Here is a 20,863-nt window from a genome sequence, read left to right on the forward strand (position 1 = left end):
CATTTCTTCTGAATTTTTCATTTTATTTGAATATAGATTCTCAAAGTAGTTACCAAAGATCATCTGGATTTCAGCAGAATCCATTATAATTTCACCTTTCTTTCCTTGTTTTGGTAATGTGGGCTAAGGTTTTGACTGTTTAGTTTAATCTTACAAAGAACCAACTCTTAGGTTCATCAATTGTTTGTAGTTTTTCTTTAGTCCAATTTCATTTATTTCAGCTCTGATCTTTATAATCCTCCTCATGCTAGCTTTGGGTTGGATTCTTCTTGTTTTTCTAGGACCTTAAGGTGCATAACAAGGTTATTTCTTTCTGTTTTCACTGTTTTTCTTATGTGGGAATTCACAGCTATAAAATTCCCTCTTAGAACTGTTTTCATTGTGCCCCATAGGTTCCAGTATGTTGTTTTGCTATTATCATTTGATTCTAGGAACTGTAATTTTTTCTGAGACCCATTGATTACTCAAGAGGGTATTACTCAATTGCCATGTGCTTGCAGAATTTTTGTGATTTTTTTTTGCTACTGATTTTTAGTTTCTTTATACTACAAACTGATAATACACATGAGATGATTAGAATTTTTTGGCATTTACTTAAGAGTGCCTTATTGGGTAGTTCCTAGTCTATTTTGGAAACAATCCTATGTACTTATAAAACTTTCATAGGGATTTCATGCAATTCCAACAGCATTCTTCACAGAACTGAAGAAAAAAATCCTAAAATTCATATGAAACCAAAAGAGACCAAGGATAGCAAAAGCAATCCTGAATAAAAAGAGCAAAGTGAAGGTCATCAAAATCCCAGACCTGAAGTTATATTACAAAGCTACTATGATAAAAACAGCATCATATGGGCATAAAAATAGACATGAAGATCAATGGAACAGAATAAAAGATGCAGAAACAAGTTCAAGCACTTTCATCTTCAACAAAAGGACCAAACACATACACATACAGGAGGAAACACAGCCTTTTACACAAATAATGTTGGGAAAACTGTTGGGAAAACTGGCTTTCCATTTGCTCAAGGCTGAATCTAGACCCATATCTCTCACAATATAGAAAACAAAAATCAAAATGGATCATAGATCTAAAGATTAAAACAGAAACAATGTGCTGAAAGATCATATAGGTAAAACTCTTGAAGACAGAGTATAGGTAAGGACTTTCTGAACAGAACTCCAGTAGCACAAGAAGTAGTAACAAAAATCAAGAAATTGTATTATATCAAGTTAAAAAGCTTCTGCACAGCAAAAGATACCACAGAGCAAAAAGAAAACTCATAGAATGGGGAAAAAATTTTGCCAACTACTCAACAGACAAAGGACTAATATCTAGAATATATAAAGAACTCAAAAAAATAAGACCCCTGAGATTTAGAAACTGAATCCAAAAATGGGCATCTAAAATAGACACTTCTCAGATGAAGTACAAATAGCCAGTAAATACATGAAAAAATGTTCAACATCACTGGCCATTTATAAAATGCAAATTAAAACAACACTGAGATTCTATCTCACTCCAAAATGAATAGCTATATTCAAGAAATCAAATATTAACAAATTCTGGAGAAGCTGTAGAGAAAAAAGGAACACTTCTTCATTGTTTTGGGGAATGTAAACTGGTACAACCAATATGGAAATCAATATGGAGATTCCTGAAAAAACTAAAAATAGAAATTCCATTTGACCCAGCTATCCTAGGTATCTTCCCAAAAGAGTTAAAGACATCATACCACAGGGATGTATGCATACCCATAAGCAGCACAATTCATAATATCTAAATCTTGGAAGCAGCATAAATGTCCATCAACAGATGAATGGATAAAGAAAATGCATTTACATACCATGGAGTACTACTCTGCCATAAAAAGATAAACTTTATAGGGAAATTAATGCCCCTTGAGACCATAGCGTTAAGTGAAGTAAATCAGACACACAAGTTTACATAATGCATGTTTCTCTTATATGAGAACCCCAATACATGAACAGAGTGCAAAATAAAGAATACACATAGGAAACAGTGAGATGGATTGTTGGCATATGAGAAAGGAATCAAAGGGCTGAGCAAGAGAGGTGGGAGGAGAGGGAGTGAAGGAAAGAGAGATTAATAAAATAGATGGGGGATTGTGAAATGCTGTGTTCACGCACCAAGTCTCCATGAAAAATGTGATCATCATGTACTATAAATGTGTATTTGTAAAAATAAAGATCAGTGTTTTTTAAAAAGCTTCTGAGAAATGTAATTGGTTATAAATACCAAAAAACTATCCATGACTCTGCTACACTATTTTCCACAAAAGATGGAGATAACAGAATAATGAGAAAACAATATTCTACTATGGAATTAGTAAGAATGTCCTAGACATTAAGAAAAGTAGGAATCCTCTAAGAATGCACACTGGGTATGAGTAGACATTTAGAAAATATAACAATAAGAATTTTTTAAATCTGAGAAGTTACAAAGAAAACAAAAATGATTACCTGCAAAGGGGTGAAAATCAGATTAACATTAGGTTTCTTATAAGCCAAACTGGATACAAGAAAGCAAAATCACATCTTCAAAGAAAAGAGGTAAAAGAATTTTAGACCTTGAATTCTATAATCAAATTATTAACCAGTCAATTATCCATCATCAAATGATCAATCATTAATCAACGAACTAAAGACAAGTTCAGACATACAGTGACTGTAAAACTTCACCTCTCAGACACTCACTGGAAAAGACCTGGAAAAACTATTATACGAAGTACTGAAAGAAAAAGAACTGATATAGTTACAGAAGAAAACTGTGAGATGCAAGAGCTGCTAATGTGAAATAAATCAGAAATCTTATGAGTGAATTTAAACAAAAGTTGATGGAAAACTAATAGTTTTACATAATAATAAAATCAATATATTTCCAGGTACATACCCAGATGTAGTGGTGCATGCCTGTAACACCTGCACTCTGGGAGATTGAGGCAGTAGGACTGCACATGCAAGCCCATCCCAGGCAATTTAGTTATTAAGCAAGACTCTATCTCAAAATTTAAAAATTTGTAAAAGGCTAAAGATACAGTTTAATGAAAAAAGCCCTGGGTTCAATTCCCAGTACCACACACAAAAAAAAGAAAACAAAATCCGGACACAAGGACAAGATACATATGCGGGCTGCAGGGCAGAGCCACAGTGATGGGGTAGGGTCAGCACAGGGGTTACAGAGACAGAAAACACAGCTGAGGTGTTTTGCATGTGGCTATGGCATTACGGTCTGTGTCTGATTAATCCTTCCAGAGAAAATAAGCAAAAATATTTCATAAAATAATTTTAAAACTATTTTAAGGCATCAGAGGACTGCCACGCTAGGGAGGAGACACAAGACCCCAGACACAGAGCGAGTCCAGAATCCTGAGCATCGTGTTTGGCCTGATCTTTCAGTTTGTAGCATTTTCCAGCCTGCACTTGGTGACAAGGGGCTGAGCAGGTGTGCAGACCTGTCATCAGACTCTGGGAGCTGGGGCAGCCAACGCTGGTGCTCCAGGTCTGCCTCAGCAAAAGGGATTAGCACACACCCAGGCTTCCAGCCAGGGCCTCAGAAGGCTCCATCCTAAAAATAAAAGCAAACTGGAAATAGACCTGCTTTCAAAAGAAATATAGTCCACATTCAAATTATTTTAGTTCCTTCTTGGATTAAGGTGACTGGCTCATAGCCTAGCTGTCTTCCAGGAGAAAAAACAACCCAGGCACAAATTATATCTATAATTTTCATCTACAATAGGCAGAAGACTTTAAATTAACTAGGACTACAAAAATTTTAACAACACAAAAAGATGGGAGGAAAGCATTTAATGAACATAATTATAAGAAATCCGGATATTAGCATTAATTTCTTGACAAAAAAACATAAAAACTTAAATACAGCACTACTACCTTCTGCCACGCAGGCTGGCTCCCTGTCTGGGTTCCCACAACACCTTGTTCTATTTTCACAGTCATAAAGAAATCATGGGCAGCTCATAGTTTTGCCTTCGACTCTGTTTTGAAAGAACCTGGACTGAGATAGTATGATTAAAATGTTCAATAAATTAAATGATAATGTGTATAATTTCACTGTAAACAGAAATAAAAGTATAATTTAAACAAACATTTCAAAGGATAGATTTAATAGTATATTAGACTATTTTCTTACACAGTCAGACAGTAAAAGTTACAGGTTTTCAGGCTATATGGTCTTCCTTACAAACTGTCAATTCTTCTGGTATAATGCAAAAGTAGCCATAGAAAAAATGTAATCAAATGAGAGTGTCTGTGTTGTAAAAAAAGTTAGTTAACAAAAACAGGTGGATGGCTTGCTGGCCATAATCTGATGATCCTTGGATTAGGCTCACCTGAGCAATGAGTCAGCAAACGGACAGATAAAAAGAAAGCAAAAAGTTAGACACAGTGGATAAAGAGGAATAATGGCAGTTCTACACATAGAGGGAAGAAAAGAGCTTGGAATAGAAGCTTATTTGAAGAAAGAGTAGATAAGAACCTTCCTAATGGTGGATACTGAACCATGGCTTTACAAGGGACATGGACCTCAAACTGAAGAAGCCACTAATTACGCCACACTTGACTTGCTAAAAACCCAAAGAAAGAGAAAGCACTTAAATGCAGACAAAGAAAAAAGACACATTAACTTCTATGGAATAAAAATTAGATTGACTTCTCAACAGAAAAAGGAAAGTCAGAAGACAATGGAGAAGTATCTTCAAAATGCTGAAAGAAAACAGTTCCATAATGATAAAAAGATCAATTCGCTAGAAATATGTAGTGATTATAAATGTGAATGTATCTAAAATTCTAGTCTCAGGATATAAAATGCCAAAGTTGCAAGCATTAAAAGAAAATTTAACAAATGGGCAGTCATACTGGTGTTTTTATTACATCTGTCATCATAACTAATAGAATAAGCAAAGGAAAACCAGTAAAGCTATAATTTTGAATAACACAATTAATAATCAGGATCTAACTGACATATGTAGAACATTTTATCTAAAAGAGGAATGCATATAGTATTTCTCTCAAATTTCCTATGTTCTGGGCCAAAGTAAAGTTTTAACAAATCTTAGAAGATAGAAATAAAATGGAATATGTTCTATAGTAGAATTAAGCTATACAAATAAATAATAAAAGGTTATGGGGAACCCCCATAAGTTTGGTTGTTACCTTCTGGATAACTCATAATCAAAGGATATATCACAAAGAAAATTAGAAGGTAACTGAATGGTAGATGAAAATATTTCATATGAAAATTTAAGCATTCTCCACTTTGAGAGGAAATTTATAGACTTAAATGCATAGGTTATAAGAAAGAAAGATGACAATGAATGATCTAAATATATATCTCAAGAGCTAAGAAAAGTACAACTTAATGTATCCAGAGAAAGTAGAAGGATAGTGATAAAGACCGCTACGAAGCAGCTCTGAGCAGGACTTAAATTAACCAGCTGGCTTTCCATGTATTCTTCAAATGGATGGAAATGTTCACTTGAAAATGTTTAGAATTATACATTTAATATCTTTTAAAGATAGGTCTTTTCACATTGTTTATTTCTTCATGTCAGTTTTGCTTCAAGGGATTTGTCTATTTCAACTAATTCTTAAAATATTATTGACCTAGAGTTTTTCATTGTACCCCTTGCTATCTGTCCACCGTCTGTGGGATCCATAGTGAGTCACTGGTCCCTACTGAGGCCTGTAATGGTGGGTGAATCCATAAAGCCTCAAAGGACAAGACAAGGTCACAGCAAGGACCTCTGGCTTCAGTCTCTATCAACTAGATAGAGACTATATCTGCAGGCATCTCACTCCTGGATGGAGACCTTCCTGGAGATAACAAGTTCTCCTAAATTAACATGATGTCTTACTTGTAGAAGCCCTTGACTGGACTTCCAAGGTCCTTGGACAGCCCTGCCATTCAAGGCAGAGTGCCCCCTTTCTTCAGTATTTCCTGCCTTGTTTTGATAACTAAATAAAATCAGAGAAGATCTTTGTCTTAAACCCCAGAAATTCTCAAATTCTATGAGAGGGTTTTTGATCCTCCTGGAGCCCTGAAATCATTTCACTTTTCTCTTGTATTTAAGCCTTCACCATCCACTCATTTGGGAGATTGTGGGCCTGATCAGTCTGCATAACTAAGGGATAATATTAACCTGATAGTATAGAAATAACACAGATAAGAATAGACAGTGACGATACAGGTAGAAAGCTACATGAGAGTTATAATCTCAAAAGTAGTTTTTGTGAAAAGTCTAGTGAAACTGATAACTCTCCAACAGTACTGATTGAAGAAAAAAGGGAGTAGGGACAAATAGGAAATATCAGGAAAAAAGAAAAGGACTCACTATGGATCCCACAGATGGTGGACACATAGCAAGGGGTGCAATGAAAATCTCTAGGTCAATAATATTTTGAAAGGTGGTTGAAGTAGACAAATCCCTTGAAACAAAACTGACATGAAGAAATAAACAACGTGAAAAGGCCTATCTTTAAAGGATTTTGAATGTATATTTCTAAACATTTCTAACCACTTGAAGAATACCATTCTTATACAAACTATTGCAAAAAGTAAAAAAAAAAAAGGGACAATTTTCTACCTGTTTTACAAAACCAGTATGAAATTAATATCAAAACCTGAAAAGGTACCAATCAATCCTAACAGAAAGAGATAATGACTGAGTAGGGGTTATAACAGGAAGGATGGTGGGATCTATATCTGAAAAATCAACATAATTTATTATAAGAATGATGTTAAAAGAAAGATTTGATCACCTCAAAACTACAGGGAAGCACTTGATAAAATTCTGCACTTGTTTGTTGCAATAAAGCAAATTTCATTAATTAGGTAAAATATTTGCAAAAAATTCTATAACATAAATTCACACATAATGTAAATTTTACAGCACTTTCCTTTGGCATAAGAGGCATAGCAAGGACAATTTCTGCTACCACTTCCTCCCAATGCCACATCAAATCTCCTGAACAGTGCAACCAGCACCAAAAAGTAGCAAAACACAGATTGAAGCAACGGAAGAAACAAAACTGTCATTATTTTCAGATGTTACAACTGTGTGCATATACAATTCACAAGAAACCACAAACTATTAGTGAAAATAATAAGAATGCAATGCCAATATACAGAATTCAATAAGATGTTTACATTCTAGCAGCAAATACATAGATACTGTAATGTGGGTACTATGTACAATAACATCAAAGAAATGACACCTGGGAAAATTTTAATAAAAGATAGTGTGACATATACATAGGAAATTACAAAAATTGAGATAAATTTTAAATAAACAAGCCTGTAATCCTGTAATCTCAGTACTCAGGAGGCTAGGGCAAGAGGATTACTATGAATTCAAGGCTAGCCTAGGCTACCTAGTGAGTTTAAGCCCAGCCTGAACTACATAGAAAGACCTGTTGCAAAAAAAAAACCCAAAATTTTAAAATAACCAAACAAGTGTGTGTATACATACCATATTTATGGACTGGCAGTGTTGGTGATGGAAAGGTGTCAATTTTCTCCAAATTGACCTACAGATTTAATGCAATTCCAATCAAAATCTAGAAGAATCTTATAAAAACTGATAAGCTAATTTCAATATTTATTTGGAATGCAGAGCCAAGAATAGCAACAACAACCTTTAGTTGAATAATTTACACTACCAGACACTAAGGCTTATTTTAATCCTATAGTAGATATATCACAATGATATTGGTATAAATAAATGATAAATCAATCCATGAAATAGGTAGAGTCCATAAATATGCCTACACATTATTATGATTAAATTTAAGACAAAAATAAAGAGCTAACCTTCACCTAATAGCTCTGTGTCAATGAGATGGTCATGTAAGAAAAATTATGATTCTACTTCACAATATATAATGTCCAAGGTAGAATATTAAGGCTTCCAGAAGCAGATAGAGACTAGCTTCAAGAATCTGGACAAGGCAAAGATTTTTAACCAGGATACAAATAGCACTGAACATAATGTTGAAGATTAATCCCCTACAGAAAAGAAATAACACCAGTGCTCGTCAAATGTTTCCATGAAATAGAAAGGGTAGGAATGCTTCCAAATTCATTCTGTGCAACCAGTATCACCCTGATACCAAAATCAGATAATGACACAATAACAAAACAACAAACCAATGTCCTTGATAACCACACATGCAAAAATCCTCAATGAAATTCTTGCAAACAGAATCCAACAGCTCATTATGAAAGATCAAACACGATGATCGAACTGGTTTTAATCCAGAGTTGCAAGGTTGGCTCAATGTATGTAAATCAATACATGTATGTAAATCAATACATGTAATATACCACATAAATAGAATCAAGGATAAAAATCACACGATATCTCAACAGATGTGGAAAAAGCCTTTAATAAAATTCACTATAAAAGCCCTGACAAAAGTAGGTATAGAAGGGCCATGGAATAAAGCTGCCTATCAAAGCCGTCGTCATACTAAATGGCTCTAAATATAAAATGGAGTCAAAACTCCTTTCCTGTTTTTGGCTTTCTGGGAAACCTCTGTCAAGGCCCCAAGGCAGGAAGCTCCACAGACAAAGGAGATGATCAGGTATACACAGAGCAGTGAAAGAGAAATATATGTTAACATTCACAAAACTGTATTTCTTGTTCAATGAGGAAAATGACTAATTCCAATGCAATTGCATAACTTGGTCACTTCAAAATAAAATAATTTCTAAAATTTATGAAATAGAATTTAATATAAAATGATTCTGTGTGTGTGCGTGTAAAACTTAGTTCTGAATTCTGGTAACTACTAGAGCAGTATTTCAACTCCTTTAACCAAGAAATTTCCCTCAGCAAACCACCGTTACAGGATCATACAGGATATTCCACAAGTCTTCACCTTTGTGATTAGTGGCAAGCAGTTAGGAGGGGATGCAGTCATGGGAAGTAGCTAGATTTTCTTTCCTGTTAGCACTGTCATGCGTTGCACTATGTCCTCAGGGAAAAAAATTAACGACCTAGCCCATAGTGCCTCAGAGTATGATCTGACTTGGAAAGGGTATTAACAGATGCAATCGAGTTAAAATGAGGTCACTGGGTGGACCGTCATCCATACAACTGTGTCCGTATGAAAAGGGGGAGTGTGCACACTGGGACCATCGTGCAGAGCAAAGACAGCAAGGAGATGGAGGGAGAAAGCCTGAGCTGCACACCCTGAGGAGGCCGGCATGACGCATCTCCCTCACAGAGCTCAGAAGGCACCAATCTTGCCAACACTTTGATTCTGGATATTTCAACTCCAGGACTGTGTGACTATAAATTCTGTGGTTTAGGCATCCTTGCTTGGGGTAGCCTTAGAAAAGTAATGCAGGGATTAACTCTGTATCTGTCTTGCTGTGTTTGGAAATCCTTGACAATGTGTGAACTTAGCCACTAGCGGTAGCATACTGCAAGGTGGTAACGTGTCCTTGGAGAGAAAGGACAAGAAGGTTTTTCATATCCTTTGTCCTTGGATAAGTTACCAGTGCTCCCAGATGTCCAGAAATGCGGGGCTCTGTGGCAGACACCCAGCTAAGGCTGGAGGGAGATGGAGACAGCTTGCACTGCTGCAAGCCAGTGGAAAAGCGGTCAAAAAACATTTTCCCCCACAAACAAAATATCTGAATGGAGGAAAAATGAGTTTTCTGAGAAGATGGCTGGCAGGAAAAGGGATTTCTCAGATCACAAAGAAGACAACCCCCCTCCTCATCACCACTGAAGGCAGACAAATGTTTCAAAAGAAGGGAAAGCTGCTAGGCGTGGATTAAAATTAACCACAAAAAGAGATGTCTTCATCAAAGCCAGTTAATTTTATTTCATTCTAAGGGGAGGATACTTAGAATTGGTATTCATTAGCATCTACTCACAGGTATGCATGTTCAGTGAACTGTCTCTGAAGGAAGCGTCTAGCTAAGCAGGGAACACGACGGGGTCAGGACTCTATTGCTCCTGGAGGTTCAATGGTGGCCACATGCACGTAGTGAAGGGGCAAAATCCACAACAAGAAAAACCTGTGGCTCTAAAGTGAAATATCCCAGCACGACAGTGTTGTGACGAGAGTCATCCACGAGAAACAGGTTATTCGGCAAAACAAGAGTACACTGTGGGAAATGCACTGGAAAGAGGAAATGGTACAATTTTCAAGAATGAGCCAACCATGAACGTACAGCTTCTTGAAGAACAGAACAAGAAAAAAAATTTTGTCAGTGCAGTACAATTTGCTAGATTTCTGAATCTGAGCAATAATAACTAGAACGTAATCTAGCATACCACTGATATCTGTACACTTTATAGGTAAGACTGTAGTATTTCCAAATGCACTTATTAGGAGGAGTGAAGCAAGGCCTGCTGCGTGAGCCGTATGGAGGAATGGGACTCCACATGGCCCAGTGCGTGAACGACTGCTAAGTCAGCACCGAGGAAGCAGAATTCATCTTCAGTGCTTCATCCTCTCTCAGTGGGGGTTCATGGAAAGACAAGTACACAGAGTAGTCTGTCACTGGCGACCACACTCACTGTCGCGCTCCCACTGGGAGCCCGTCACTCAATGGGCCAGGAAGGGATGAGTGGAAGCAAAGAGCTCCTATCTTAGCAACAACACAGGCTGGGCACTGGGACAACGTTCTGAACCCTCCACAAAACAGAAACAAAAAACAAACAGAAAACCAAAACACACACACACAAAATGGATGGGAGAGGGTATTTCCTAGAAACTCACATTATTTGGACAAGCTCCTAAGCCAGAAAAACATCAGAGTCATCCCACTTCATCCTAAAGGGCTCTGATTTGGCAAATTCTCCTCCACTGAGCATACCACATCCTTGAAGATCGTAGCTATTTATAAATGAGTCAGTTGTGTGGAACACCCTGCTTTACAAATACATTTTTAAAACAACCTTTTCAGTATAGAAAGCTCAACTTTCCAGAAATTGAAGTCCAGAACTGTTTGTTCAGTCTGAAAGCCAGAATTCAGAGATGGGAGAACAGAGGACGGGTATCAATGCAGACGCCGGCAGGCATGCTGTTACAATGAACTCCGTGAAGACGTCACTGTGTAATGTGGGTAAGAAGGTGTTGAATATTTTAATTACACAAGTGATACATAAAAGCATTCCTTTTAAAAATTACTCTTCAGAATTAGATGTCATAAGTGAAATTAAGATACTCCCTCAGAGCATCTGTCCCTTCTCTAACAGCCACTATTGTCTTCGTCTTGGGATGCAGCCTTCCAAATATTAAAAAGCATGTACATACACACAATCATAGAAACATAAATCCCTGTGTATGTACATTCTCCTACTTAGTAGTAATAAAAAATGTATCTTTAAGATCTAGCCATGTGGACAGGGTAATCAGTATCTTGAATACTAGTCTTTGAGGGTTTTCTCCAAGATATCATCATTCTAATGTCTTCTCAAGAAGAAACCTCCACATTGGCTTAAGAAGAACACAAATTCCCTCCATAGTCAATGAAAGAGAAAAAGATCTCTCTGTGTGTTTACTGCTTGAGAACTAAGCAGAAAAGCCCAGAGGAAGTAAGACAAGCCCAGAATTCATGCCATGACAATGGACCAGAGAGAGGGTAAGACAGATACTAATTATAGTTCCTTTCTAAATCTTTCACAATGTGATGGTAAGAGAAGGCTATGGAGTCAATGATTCAAGGATCTGACACAGAAGTCACAAGCTGAGATGTCTCCATGGGCTAGGCTGAGAAGGTAAGTGAGCACTGGAAGCAGGATGAACCTGTATCTTTCACGCTAGCGATGCCAGCAGGGGTTGCAGACTATGATGAACTAGAGAATGTGCCCAGAATAGAGGACAATGGCCATCTAGCTGCAGCCCACAGCAGCTATTGTAAAACGTAAGTTCACTGTCAGATCTTCCTGTTTTTAAAAAGCAGGAAAAAAAAATCCCTGATATTTTACTACAACTGTCTTGCTTTTTCAATGTTGACTATTTCAAAAATAAAACATTTGACCAGCCACACTGCAGGCAGAATTTGGCTCTCGGGAATTTGGATCACTTAGTAACTCTCATTTACCTCCGCATGTATTTCCTGGCTGACACAGCAATGTCTCAGTGAAACATTCTTTGACAAATTACTGTGCAGAACACAGAGTTTTTTGTTTTAAATGTTTTGGTTTTTGTTTTCCCATACTTGAAGATATCAGTGGCAATTAGGGTGATGTTTTTCTTTCCATTTACATTTTTGGAATGAGTATTCTAAAAAGAAAGAGGGCAAACCACCCACTGAATTATTATTTTCTTTTCTTAGGCATTTTCAAATTTATCAGAAGAATTTTAAACTGAGTCATTTTAGAAAAAGACTGCCTGCTATACTTCCTGCCCTTTCCGTTTATCAGAGTGGGGCTACAGGCTCCTCATGGTTCTAGGGAGGAAGTCTAAAAGTTGCTTCTAATGGCGCTCCTGATGTGACACAGCCTGGGGGCCGAATCCCTACTCTTCAATCAGCTGCTGCAGGACTGTGTGCTCAAAGGGTTAAGGACGGAAGCCAAGACCCCAGTCAGGAGAGCAAGCAAAGAGCCTCTGTCCTCTGCTCTGATTTGCGAGGATACTGGTTTAACCATTGCTCATTTTCACTAGACTCCAGAGATTTAAAATTGCGCATGGCAACTAGACGTTATGAATGCAAAAATCAATCTTTCCCCTATAAAAGTGAAGTCCCTTTCTTAACAAGCAGGGTTAAGGAGCAGACACTTGAGTGAGATAAACGATTTGTAGGAAGGGACTGGCGAGATGAAAATATCAATGAAACGTGCCATATTAAAACAACCACTGATGACCTCCTGCTCAACGAACCATTTTGATAATCAAGATGCTCCAGGCTCCTACGGAGGAGGTTTCTGTAGATGATCGTCCTACCTTGAAGATGAAGTCGGCCATCAGCGGTCCCGCGATCTTAAAGGTCTGCCTCTCCGAGCCCTTCTGAAATTCAACTGTTGTGTTTTCCACAACAAAGACTCCCGGGGTGTTAAAGCTGTGCTCTCCTTTGCTTCCTTGAAGGGTTTTTGATTCAATAACTAAAGTGTAAAAGTAAAATTTAAATAAGAAAGCTATCTTAAAAGTGTTCTCATGGAAGAAATGACATTTTATGAAGCACAATATCAGTACGTACAATGTACACAGTATCAAAATATCCACTCACTTCACATTCATTCATGTAGGTGGAATAAATATGTAACTATTTTAAGTTGCCTATAAAAAATTGCTAACAAGGGTGGGAGGTACAGTAAGTCTACTCACTGCTTTGGAGCCATTTCTAGTGTAAGGAGAAAGAGGAAACGTGTCTTTGTATTTTTTTCCATGATGTAGCTAAAACACACACAATGAACAAAGCCAGGTTTACTCACTACCTGTTCAGAAGATCTTACACTGAGTCCTTTATTTAGAAAAAATCACAATGAATTTGAAATTTCTTTTAAAAATCTTTTTATTTTGAAATAAGAATATATTCACAGGCAATTGCAAAAATAACATGGAGAGTCCCGGGTAACCCTTCCCAGTCTAGAGCAGAGCGGTGAAACCAGCAGACGGGTGGCACAGGGTGTGCATGTGGTTTGATGTCATTTTTCACACAGCACCACAATGCACATACAGAACCATCCCACGGCCACAAAGATCTCCTTTGTGTACGCCGCTCTTACTCTAATTTGCTTTCAAAGCGCTTTTAGGATGTCCTTCAGAAAAACGTTTCTCCACAGTTTGAACAAGATGATACTTCTATTTTACTTCAGCTCTTTCTTTCTTTCCCCCTTTCTTGACTCTGTCTTACTTTGGTAAGTCACCATACTTCGTAGAACTGGCCCCAAGCTGAAAGAAGCAATGGGGACATTCACAGCTGGGTGCTGGGGCACCTGTGTTTCTGGCCCCAGCTTTCCTCTAACTGGCTGCCATGGCTGTCACTGTCCCCGATCTAAAATGAGGAGTGAGAGCGGATGATTCCTGTGTCCAGCTCTGCCGTGAAACCTACACTCCATTCCGTGGTGTCGCAGCAGCCTTGACAAAGAACACAACAGAATCAAAACTCTATTCGACTTCAAACTTAAACGTGGAGAGCTAACAAAACACAAGATGGGCCAGCACAGGGAGCTCCGACCCACGGCCTGCTCGGCGCTGGCTCTTTTCATTCACTGGGTTTTCTCTCTGCCAAGGCGCAGGTGCGGGAATCCAAGTGCGCCGGACAGACTGCATCCCAGGCACCAGGAGACATCCTTGATTATCCCTGACAGGCAGGCTGGGAACTTTGCTGGGAACATTTAACGGTTGGCTACGAGCTCCTTGATCTGGAGGAGTCATTAGTGGTCAAAGAATAATGCTGGCTACTCTCAGGCACACAAAGCCCCAACCACTTTGGCCCTGCTCTCCACAACCGCAGATTTTTGGAAAGTGCAAGATTAAATTCATTTCCTAGTTCCAATGAAGATATAAAACCTAGTGTTATAAAGTGTGTTGTCAGTGAGAGGCAAGATTGGGAGCTAGAGATATCAAGCAAGTCCCACACTGGAGGAATTTGGTCTATAAAGAAAAAGAGAAAAATAATGAGCACTAGGGCAATATCAAAACAGAATGAAACCGGACATAAACCATCCTCATGGAAGCGCGTGAAACACCAAGATTCTAGACTGAGATGCAGCCCAAAACGACTTAAGTTCAAGGGGTGTGCGATGGATTCCGAGGCTGGGGGTGGGGGTGTAATTGCTTAACCACTGCTCTTACCTTTTGGAGCACAGCTTTGCAAGTTTCCCTGGGATGCAGGGCTGGGGAAAGGGGGTGTAGGAATCTGGGAAGATGACCCAGGAGGAAGGAAGACCTGTTGCTATGACAGCCATCTTCTAACCAAATGCCAGCATTTCTGTTAGCTCGGTTTGTTTGTTTTAAATGGCAAGCCCATTCCACTATTTCAGCAGTGTGTAAGATTTTGAAGAAGAACAAATGGCCAGTAAGAATATGAAAAAAATGTTCAGCATCTTTGGCCATTAGAGAAATGCAGAATAACTCAGAATAACTCTGACATTCCATCTCACCCTAGTCAGAATGGCTTTCATCAAGAACACAAAAAATAACAAATGGTAGGGAAGATATGGGGGGAAAGGAACCTTCTATAGTGTTAGTGAAAATATAAAATACTAAAACAATTATGGCATTTTGTATGGAGATTTCTTAAAAAAACTAAAAGCATACATTCCATTTGACCCAGTTAGGTATATTCCTCAAAGAATTAAAGACATCATACTACAGTGATTCATGCATACCCATGTTAAAGCAGTGCAATTCACAATAGCTAAGCTTTGCAAACAGGCTATATGTCCATCAACAGATGAATGGATAAAGAAAATGTAGTACATATACACAATAGAGTACTATTCAGCCATAAAGAAGAATGAAATCATGTCATGTGCAAGAAAATGAATAGGTCTTGAGATCATAATGCTAAATAAAGCAAGTCAGACACAGAAAGTTAAATATTGCAGGGTTTCTCTTCTATTATATGAGAAACCCAAAATATAAATAAAGAGTGAAATAAAGGAGAGATAATAAAAACACAAAGGCAGACTTTTTGAAGGTGGGGAAGAGGATCAGAGAAAAGAGGGAGAATAGGGAAGAGCAGGTAAAGGGACTGAAAAAGGCCAGGATGTGATGTCAATATATACCAACTTCCCAAAGTGGATAGAAATATTATATATCACAAACATGAATAAAATAAATAAAATGTCTTCTTCCTTCATAGAAAACATAATTTTCAGGGACAAGAATATAAAAACACAAATAGCAAAGACAATTTTCAGGTTACCCATCCCACACTTCTTCAGAACTCTATGTTTACTGTAAAATATCATTTCCCTCCAATATTTCAAAAGGCTTCTCGATCTCTCAAGAGCAGCACAGCTGCCCATCCATGGGGTGGAAAGCAGGTGGTCCGACCTCAGCTATGCGAGCGAGGAGCTGAGTCCAAAGTAGTTGGGAGAGGAGGGTGGGCTGACTTGAGGAAGGTGGCGCCTGCTGCAACGGTGGCCCTGGGCACTGAAAGGCCACTCTGTGAAACCACAGGGAGGTGGAGGCTGACGCAGTTCTTCAAAAGCTGCCATTTATACTGGAGACAAATTGCTTCTTCTTAGGACCCACGCTTCTTAAAATAAATGACAGAAATGGAGGCCCCGGTTTTTTTCACTCAATAATTCAAATGATGTTCTGACTTCTCAGTGCCTCGGGGAAGTTTCCATTTCTTTCTGTCTGCTGCTCTGCTGTGACTCATAGCTCACGGCTCCTGGGATCTGCACACGCGAACCCCTCCCTTCTCCCTTCTCAGCACCTGCACTGAGCCTCTGGCTCCTGCAGCAAGGTGGCTGGGGCCTGTGAGACCCCAGGAAGCCTGGAAGCACCCCACCACTACCAAGGAGCGGGCCGTGGGCCTCTCTCCTGCTGCCCGTTGCCCGCTGACTGCTCTCAGGCTTAGACAGCGCAGAGGACAGGAGATCAGAGCGAGGTGAGAGAGGAAGCCTCGAACAGAAACAAAACAGACTCAGCAATCAGGGCCTTCTCTCCTCAAATCTTCAAAGCTGTAGTGATGCCTTTAAATATTTTAATCCACACTTATTTTTACAAAGACACAATGGCTAAAAAGGTAGTGAATGTTTCTAATGACTTCCGGCAGAAGGGCTTGCAATTAAGAAGTTATCAGTGTGGACTTCTTTTAAAAGAGGCAGAGTTTTGTAACCATTGCCAGGGGATCTGCTTAAATTCTGAAGGCCATAAAAGCACAGTTAGTTAGGTAAATGTGTGGCAAGGGCTCAGCACACCGAATATAGTTACAAACACGTCAAACTTTTACCTACAGGAGAGCTATTTCTTATAGTATATGTTCATATGCTACAGTGTGGTATTTGGCATCTTGGATTCTCTATTTTATTGCTAGTCAAAAATATGTAATGCTGAAGTTTTGCTGCAATAAAGTTTCTTTTGCAGAGACCCTCTTACTGATTTCATTTTTGGAGGGGTGCATCACTGGAAAATTTGGGGTCGGTGTTCCCTACCTAATGTGGCTAGGCTTGGATCAGGACTGGAAATTCAGCATCTGAACTGCTGTGAGGAGAATGTTAATTGGCCATCCTATAATTAAATTCCATTCCACAACAAAGACACTGGGATTAACTTCACTGGATCTTCTCACTTCTGACTAATGCAGTCTTTGGAGTGCTGTAATTAATACAGATCTTAAAAGAATAACTTATTGCACCAAATAAGCTTGATTTCAGAAACAGATCATTTTTACAAATAAAAATATAAAATATGGTTCTATAAATTTAGAAAATGAAGCCTCTTCTATATTTAGATATTCAAAAATGTAAATTCAATCCTTTGTAGATGAAGCCAGTTTTATTTATCACTAGAGAAGGGTAAGTTTCAGAAACACTTGCAGAGCCAATTGTGAGACTGTTCAGAAGGAGAAATATTCCAAGCAACAGATCTGTCTTGGAAGAGTTCCAGTGTCTTGGGGATAACGTTGTATTTAATATGTTGGTGCATATCTCCCTAAGTGAACTTTGCCTCAAAGCATTCACTGTTACTTGGTTGTCTGTTTACTGTTCGCTTACTATGTTTTGGTTTTTTTTGTTGTTGTTGTTGTTTTTTTTCTGGTTTTTTTTTTTTGTTTTTCTCCGGTACCGGGAACCGAACTCACGACCTTGCGCTTGCCAGGCAGGCGCTTTTGCCGCTGAGCTAAATCCCCAGCCCCTCGCTTACTATGTTTTTATAATTTAAAAACAATTGTTAAAGCTGAATTTTGGAGAAATGCCTTTAGTAATATGAAAATATCAGACCCAGTCACTGCATTTTAAAATGCTTAAAACATTTTTTTATATATAACTCACATGCTACAAAATATATGTACATATGTATGTATGTATGCACGTGTGTAGGTGTATATACATATCTATGTATGCATGTACAAATGCACGCATGCATGTATGTCCAACCCAGGGCCTTTCACATGCTAGGTAAGTGCCAAAACACTGAACTACGTCTCAGGCCCAAATTCAACTATTTAAAATATATAATTTAACACTTATACCCAGCAAATTTACAGAGTGAAGTCATTACCATTATCTAAATGTAGAACATTTTTGTCACTACCAAAAGAAGTCCCACAGCAAGTCAGGCAATTAACCATCTACTTCCCACCTCTGTAGTTCTGCCTGTTTTGGATATTGTAGGCAAATGGAATCATAGGATATGTAACTTGCTGTGACTGGTTCCTTTCATTTAAGCATAATGTTTTCAAGGATTGCCATGTGGTGGCATAATATCTGTACTTTACCTCTTTTCATAGCCAAATAATATTCCACATATTTAATATTTCACTTATTCATTGAACAGCTGATGGGCATTTGGGTTGTTTCCACTGACGGCTAGTATCAGTAATGCTACTGTGAATATTCAGCATTTTGTATTTTTTAATCCAAATGATATTTCACAACAGTATTACGGACATTATTAAAACGTTTGGATCTGAATGGTTTTGTCACCAAAAATCAAGTTTACATGTACAAGGAGGAAGAAATCCATCAAAAGATATAGGTTTTCAAACCAGTAATAGAAAAATGTTTTAATGTTTCATTACAGAGAAAGCCTTGAGTAAAGAAATCATTATATGGCTATAAACATTTTAATAATTGTGTTCAGCCGGGCGTGGTGACGCAACCCTGTAATCCCAGCACTTGGGAGGCTGAGGCAGGAGGACTGCTGTGAGTTCAAGGCCACCCTGGGCTACATAGTGAGTTCAAGGCCAGCCAGGACTACACTGTGAGACCCTGTCTCAAACTGCACCCCCAAAAGAAAACTGTGTTAAAAAATTCAGTTACCCTTTTAGGTATAATTCACATAAAGATAAGGGCAAGAGAGGGCTTTTAAGTAATTATTCACTTTCATTGTCACAAAGATATTCTCTTCCTTCCCTAATTTGGATCACAGTGTACAACAGAATTTCTTTTTTTTTTTCAATTTGATAGTGACCTTAAATATTTTTCTTTAAACATTTCATTACAAGCTTTTCTCATAGTACACACACACACAAGCTACTAAAATGTGAGGTTCTTCTGGCTTTGACAAATTTTTATGATTTAAATATCAAAGATAATGGCCCAGGGAAAAAGGAGAATGGATAGCACTTTGATTCAGTGTGGCTTTACAGCAGTCACAGTGCTTCGTCCTTTCTATGAGCCGAGTTGGCTAAACTCCATAAGCTTCTTCAAGGCCAGGCCAGGTAGACAGAGACTTGCTTTCTTCTTAATACAACCAAAATTATCCTGCCTGAGGCTACAAGGACACCTTAGGAGAAGGGAGAAAACCTCTGGCCTTTGCAGTTCCTTCTAAGAGACTGGAAAAACTAACCTGGAGGAGACACCATCTGACTTTGGCCAACGAGACACCATGATTACAAACTGTTGATATTTCAAAAAAATGCCTGCATCCTTGTTTTCTCTCCCTTGGAGAAACAGTTTATTTCACATACAACTTGATTTCCTCTCCCATGAGAGATAGATCTCAAACCAGTATATTTTCCACTGGGGCATGAAAGCGGAAAAATTTAGTACATCGGCAATTTCCTAGTCATGCGGACTAGTTCAGAATAATAGGTAAAAAATCCCTAAGACTCATGTTTATTTATCTACCATAAACCGAGGGTAAGGCTTTGTGTTTTTTTTCTCTTTTTCCAAATAGGCTTAGGAAAAAAAAAAAGCTGAATATTAAACGCTACTCACAGAGATGAGCAGGTCCTTTCACTGTGATTCTGACACTTCGACTTCCCAGAGGTACGGCAATAACATTTTCTTCTTCTAGTAAAGAACAGAAGACAAACGGTAAAAACTGTGCATTGAAGGTTCATGAGAATGAACAAGTCAACTGATTCTGGGGCATTTTTGGAGTGTTCTTACCTACACTGCATTTCCTTCTTACAGCCAGAAATCTCTGGAAAGGACCAACTGCGTAAGGCAAATAAGTACTGTTCACACGCTTCCATTTAAATACCTTTCCAAACAACATTAAAGGAGAGTGTGAATAAACGCCCTGACCTATCAGCTCACCTGCCCGGGCTCCCCAGGCCTCATCAGTGCCATCTGCAGGCCCACGTGGCTACACCCATTTGTTTACAGTTGCTTCTGCTCCATGAAAGCCACACACAGCAATAGCAGCACGTGCCACATGGCTTACAAAGCCTAACATACACTCTGTGGTCCTTCACAGAGAAACCCAGTGATCCCCAGGCCTAGAGGTAACCAATTGTTGGAAATCTGGGTCCTCGTGGGTACTTTCTCACGTGAGCACATATTATGATAATCGTTATGCCTAGATGATAATCGAAACTCATATATGAACTGTGCCCAAGGACTCCCCTATCGATACTGGAATACTAGTATGTGAATGTGAATCACTTCAAGTAGATGCTGTGTTTTTGTTTCACTTACAGAGAACAAGTTTTTGGACAGCCTCTCCGAAGTGAAATTGGTGACAATGCATTTACTGATTAGTCTTAAAGTACCTGTTGAATATTGAAAATTAGACAATACAGATAAACCAAGAAAACAAAAACTATTTCTAATCCTACTGCCCAGAGATCACCACTTCCAACACTGTGATGAAAGCCCTTTCCAAATTTGTTTATTTGATTTAAATATAGATGTGTAAAAGAGAATAATTAATTCTATTTAAAGGTCCATCAGCATGGGAAAGGTCAACTAAAGAAGTGCTATATGTCCATACTAAGAAACACTCTGCAATAAATA

The 20,863-nt window shown here is 38.4% G+C and overlaps 1 protein-coding gene across 4 annotated transcripts in view; it reads right to left on the reverse strand.

Annotated features, from left to right (window-relative positions):
* Positions 1 to 20,863, reverse strand: part of Adamtsl3 (ADAMTS-like 3) — a 314,808-nt gene that overhangs the window by 140,567 nt on the left and 153,378 nt on the right. For all 4 annotated transcript variants that reach the window (XM_013512536.1, XM_013512537.1, XM_005381454.2 and 1 more), the window contains exons 8-9: positions 19,841 to 19,915; positions 12,945 to 13,102 (exon numbers count right to left, since the gene is read on the reverse strand). In XM_013512536.1, the coding sequence (XP_013367990.1) occupies positions 12,945 to 13,102; positions 19,841 to 19,915 (233 nt within the window). The remainder of the gene's footprint in view (positions 1 to 12,944; positions 13,103 to 19,840; positions 19,916 to 20,863) is intronic.

The sequence above is a fragment of the Chinchilla lanigera genome, unplaced genomic scaffold (assembly GCF_000276665.1).
Source record: "Chinchilla lanigera isolate Chin_1 unplaced genomic scaffold, ChiLan1.0 scaffold00015, whole genome shotgun sequence".
NCBI classification, from domain to species: domain Eukaryota; kingdom Metazoa; phylum Chordata; class Mammalia; order Rodentia; family Chinchillidae; genus Chinchilla; species Chinchilla lanigera.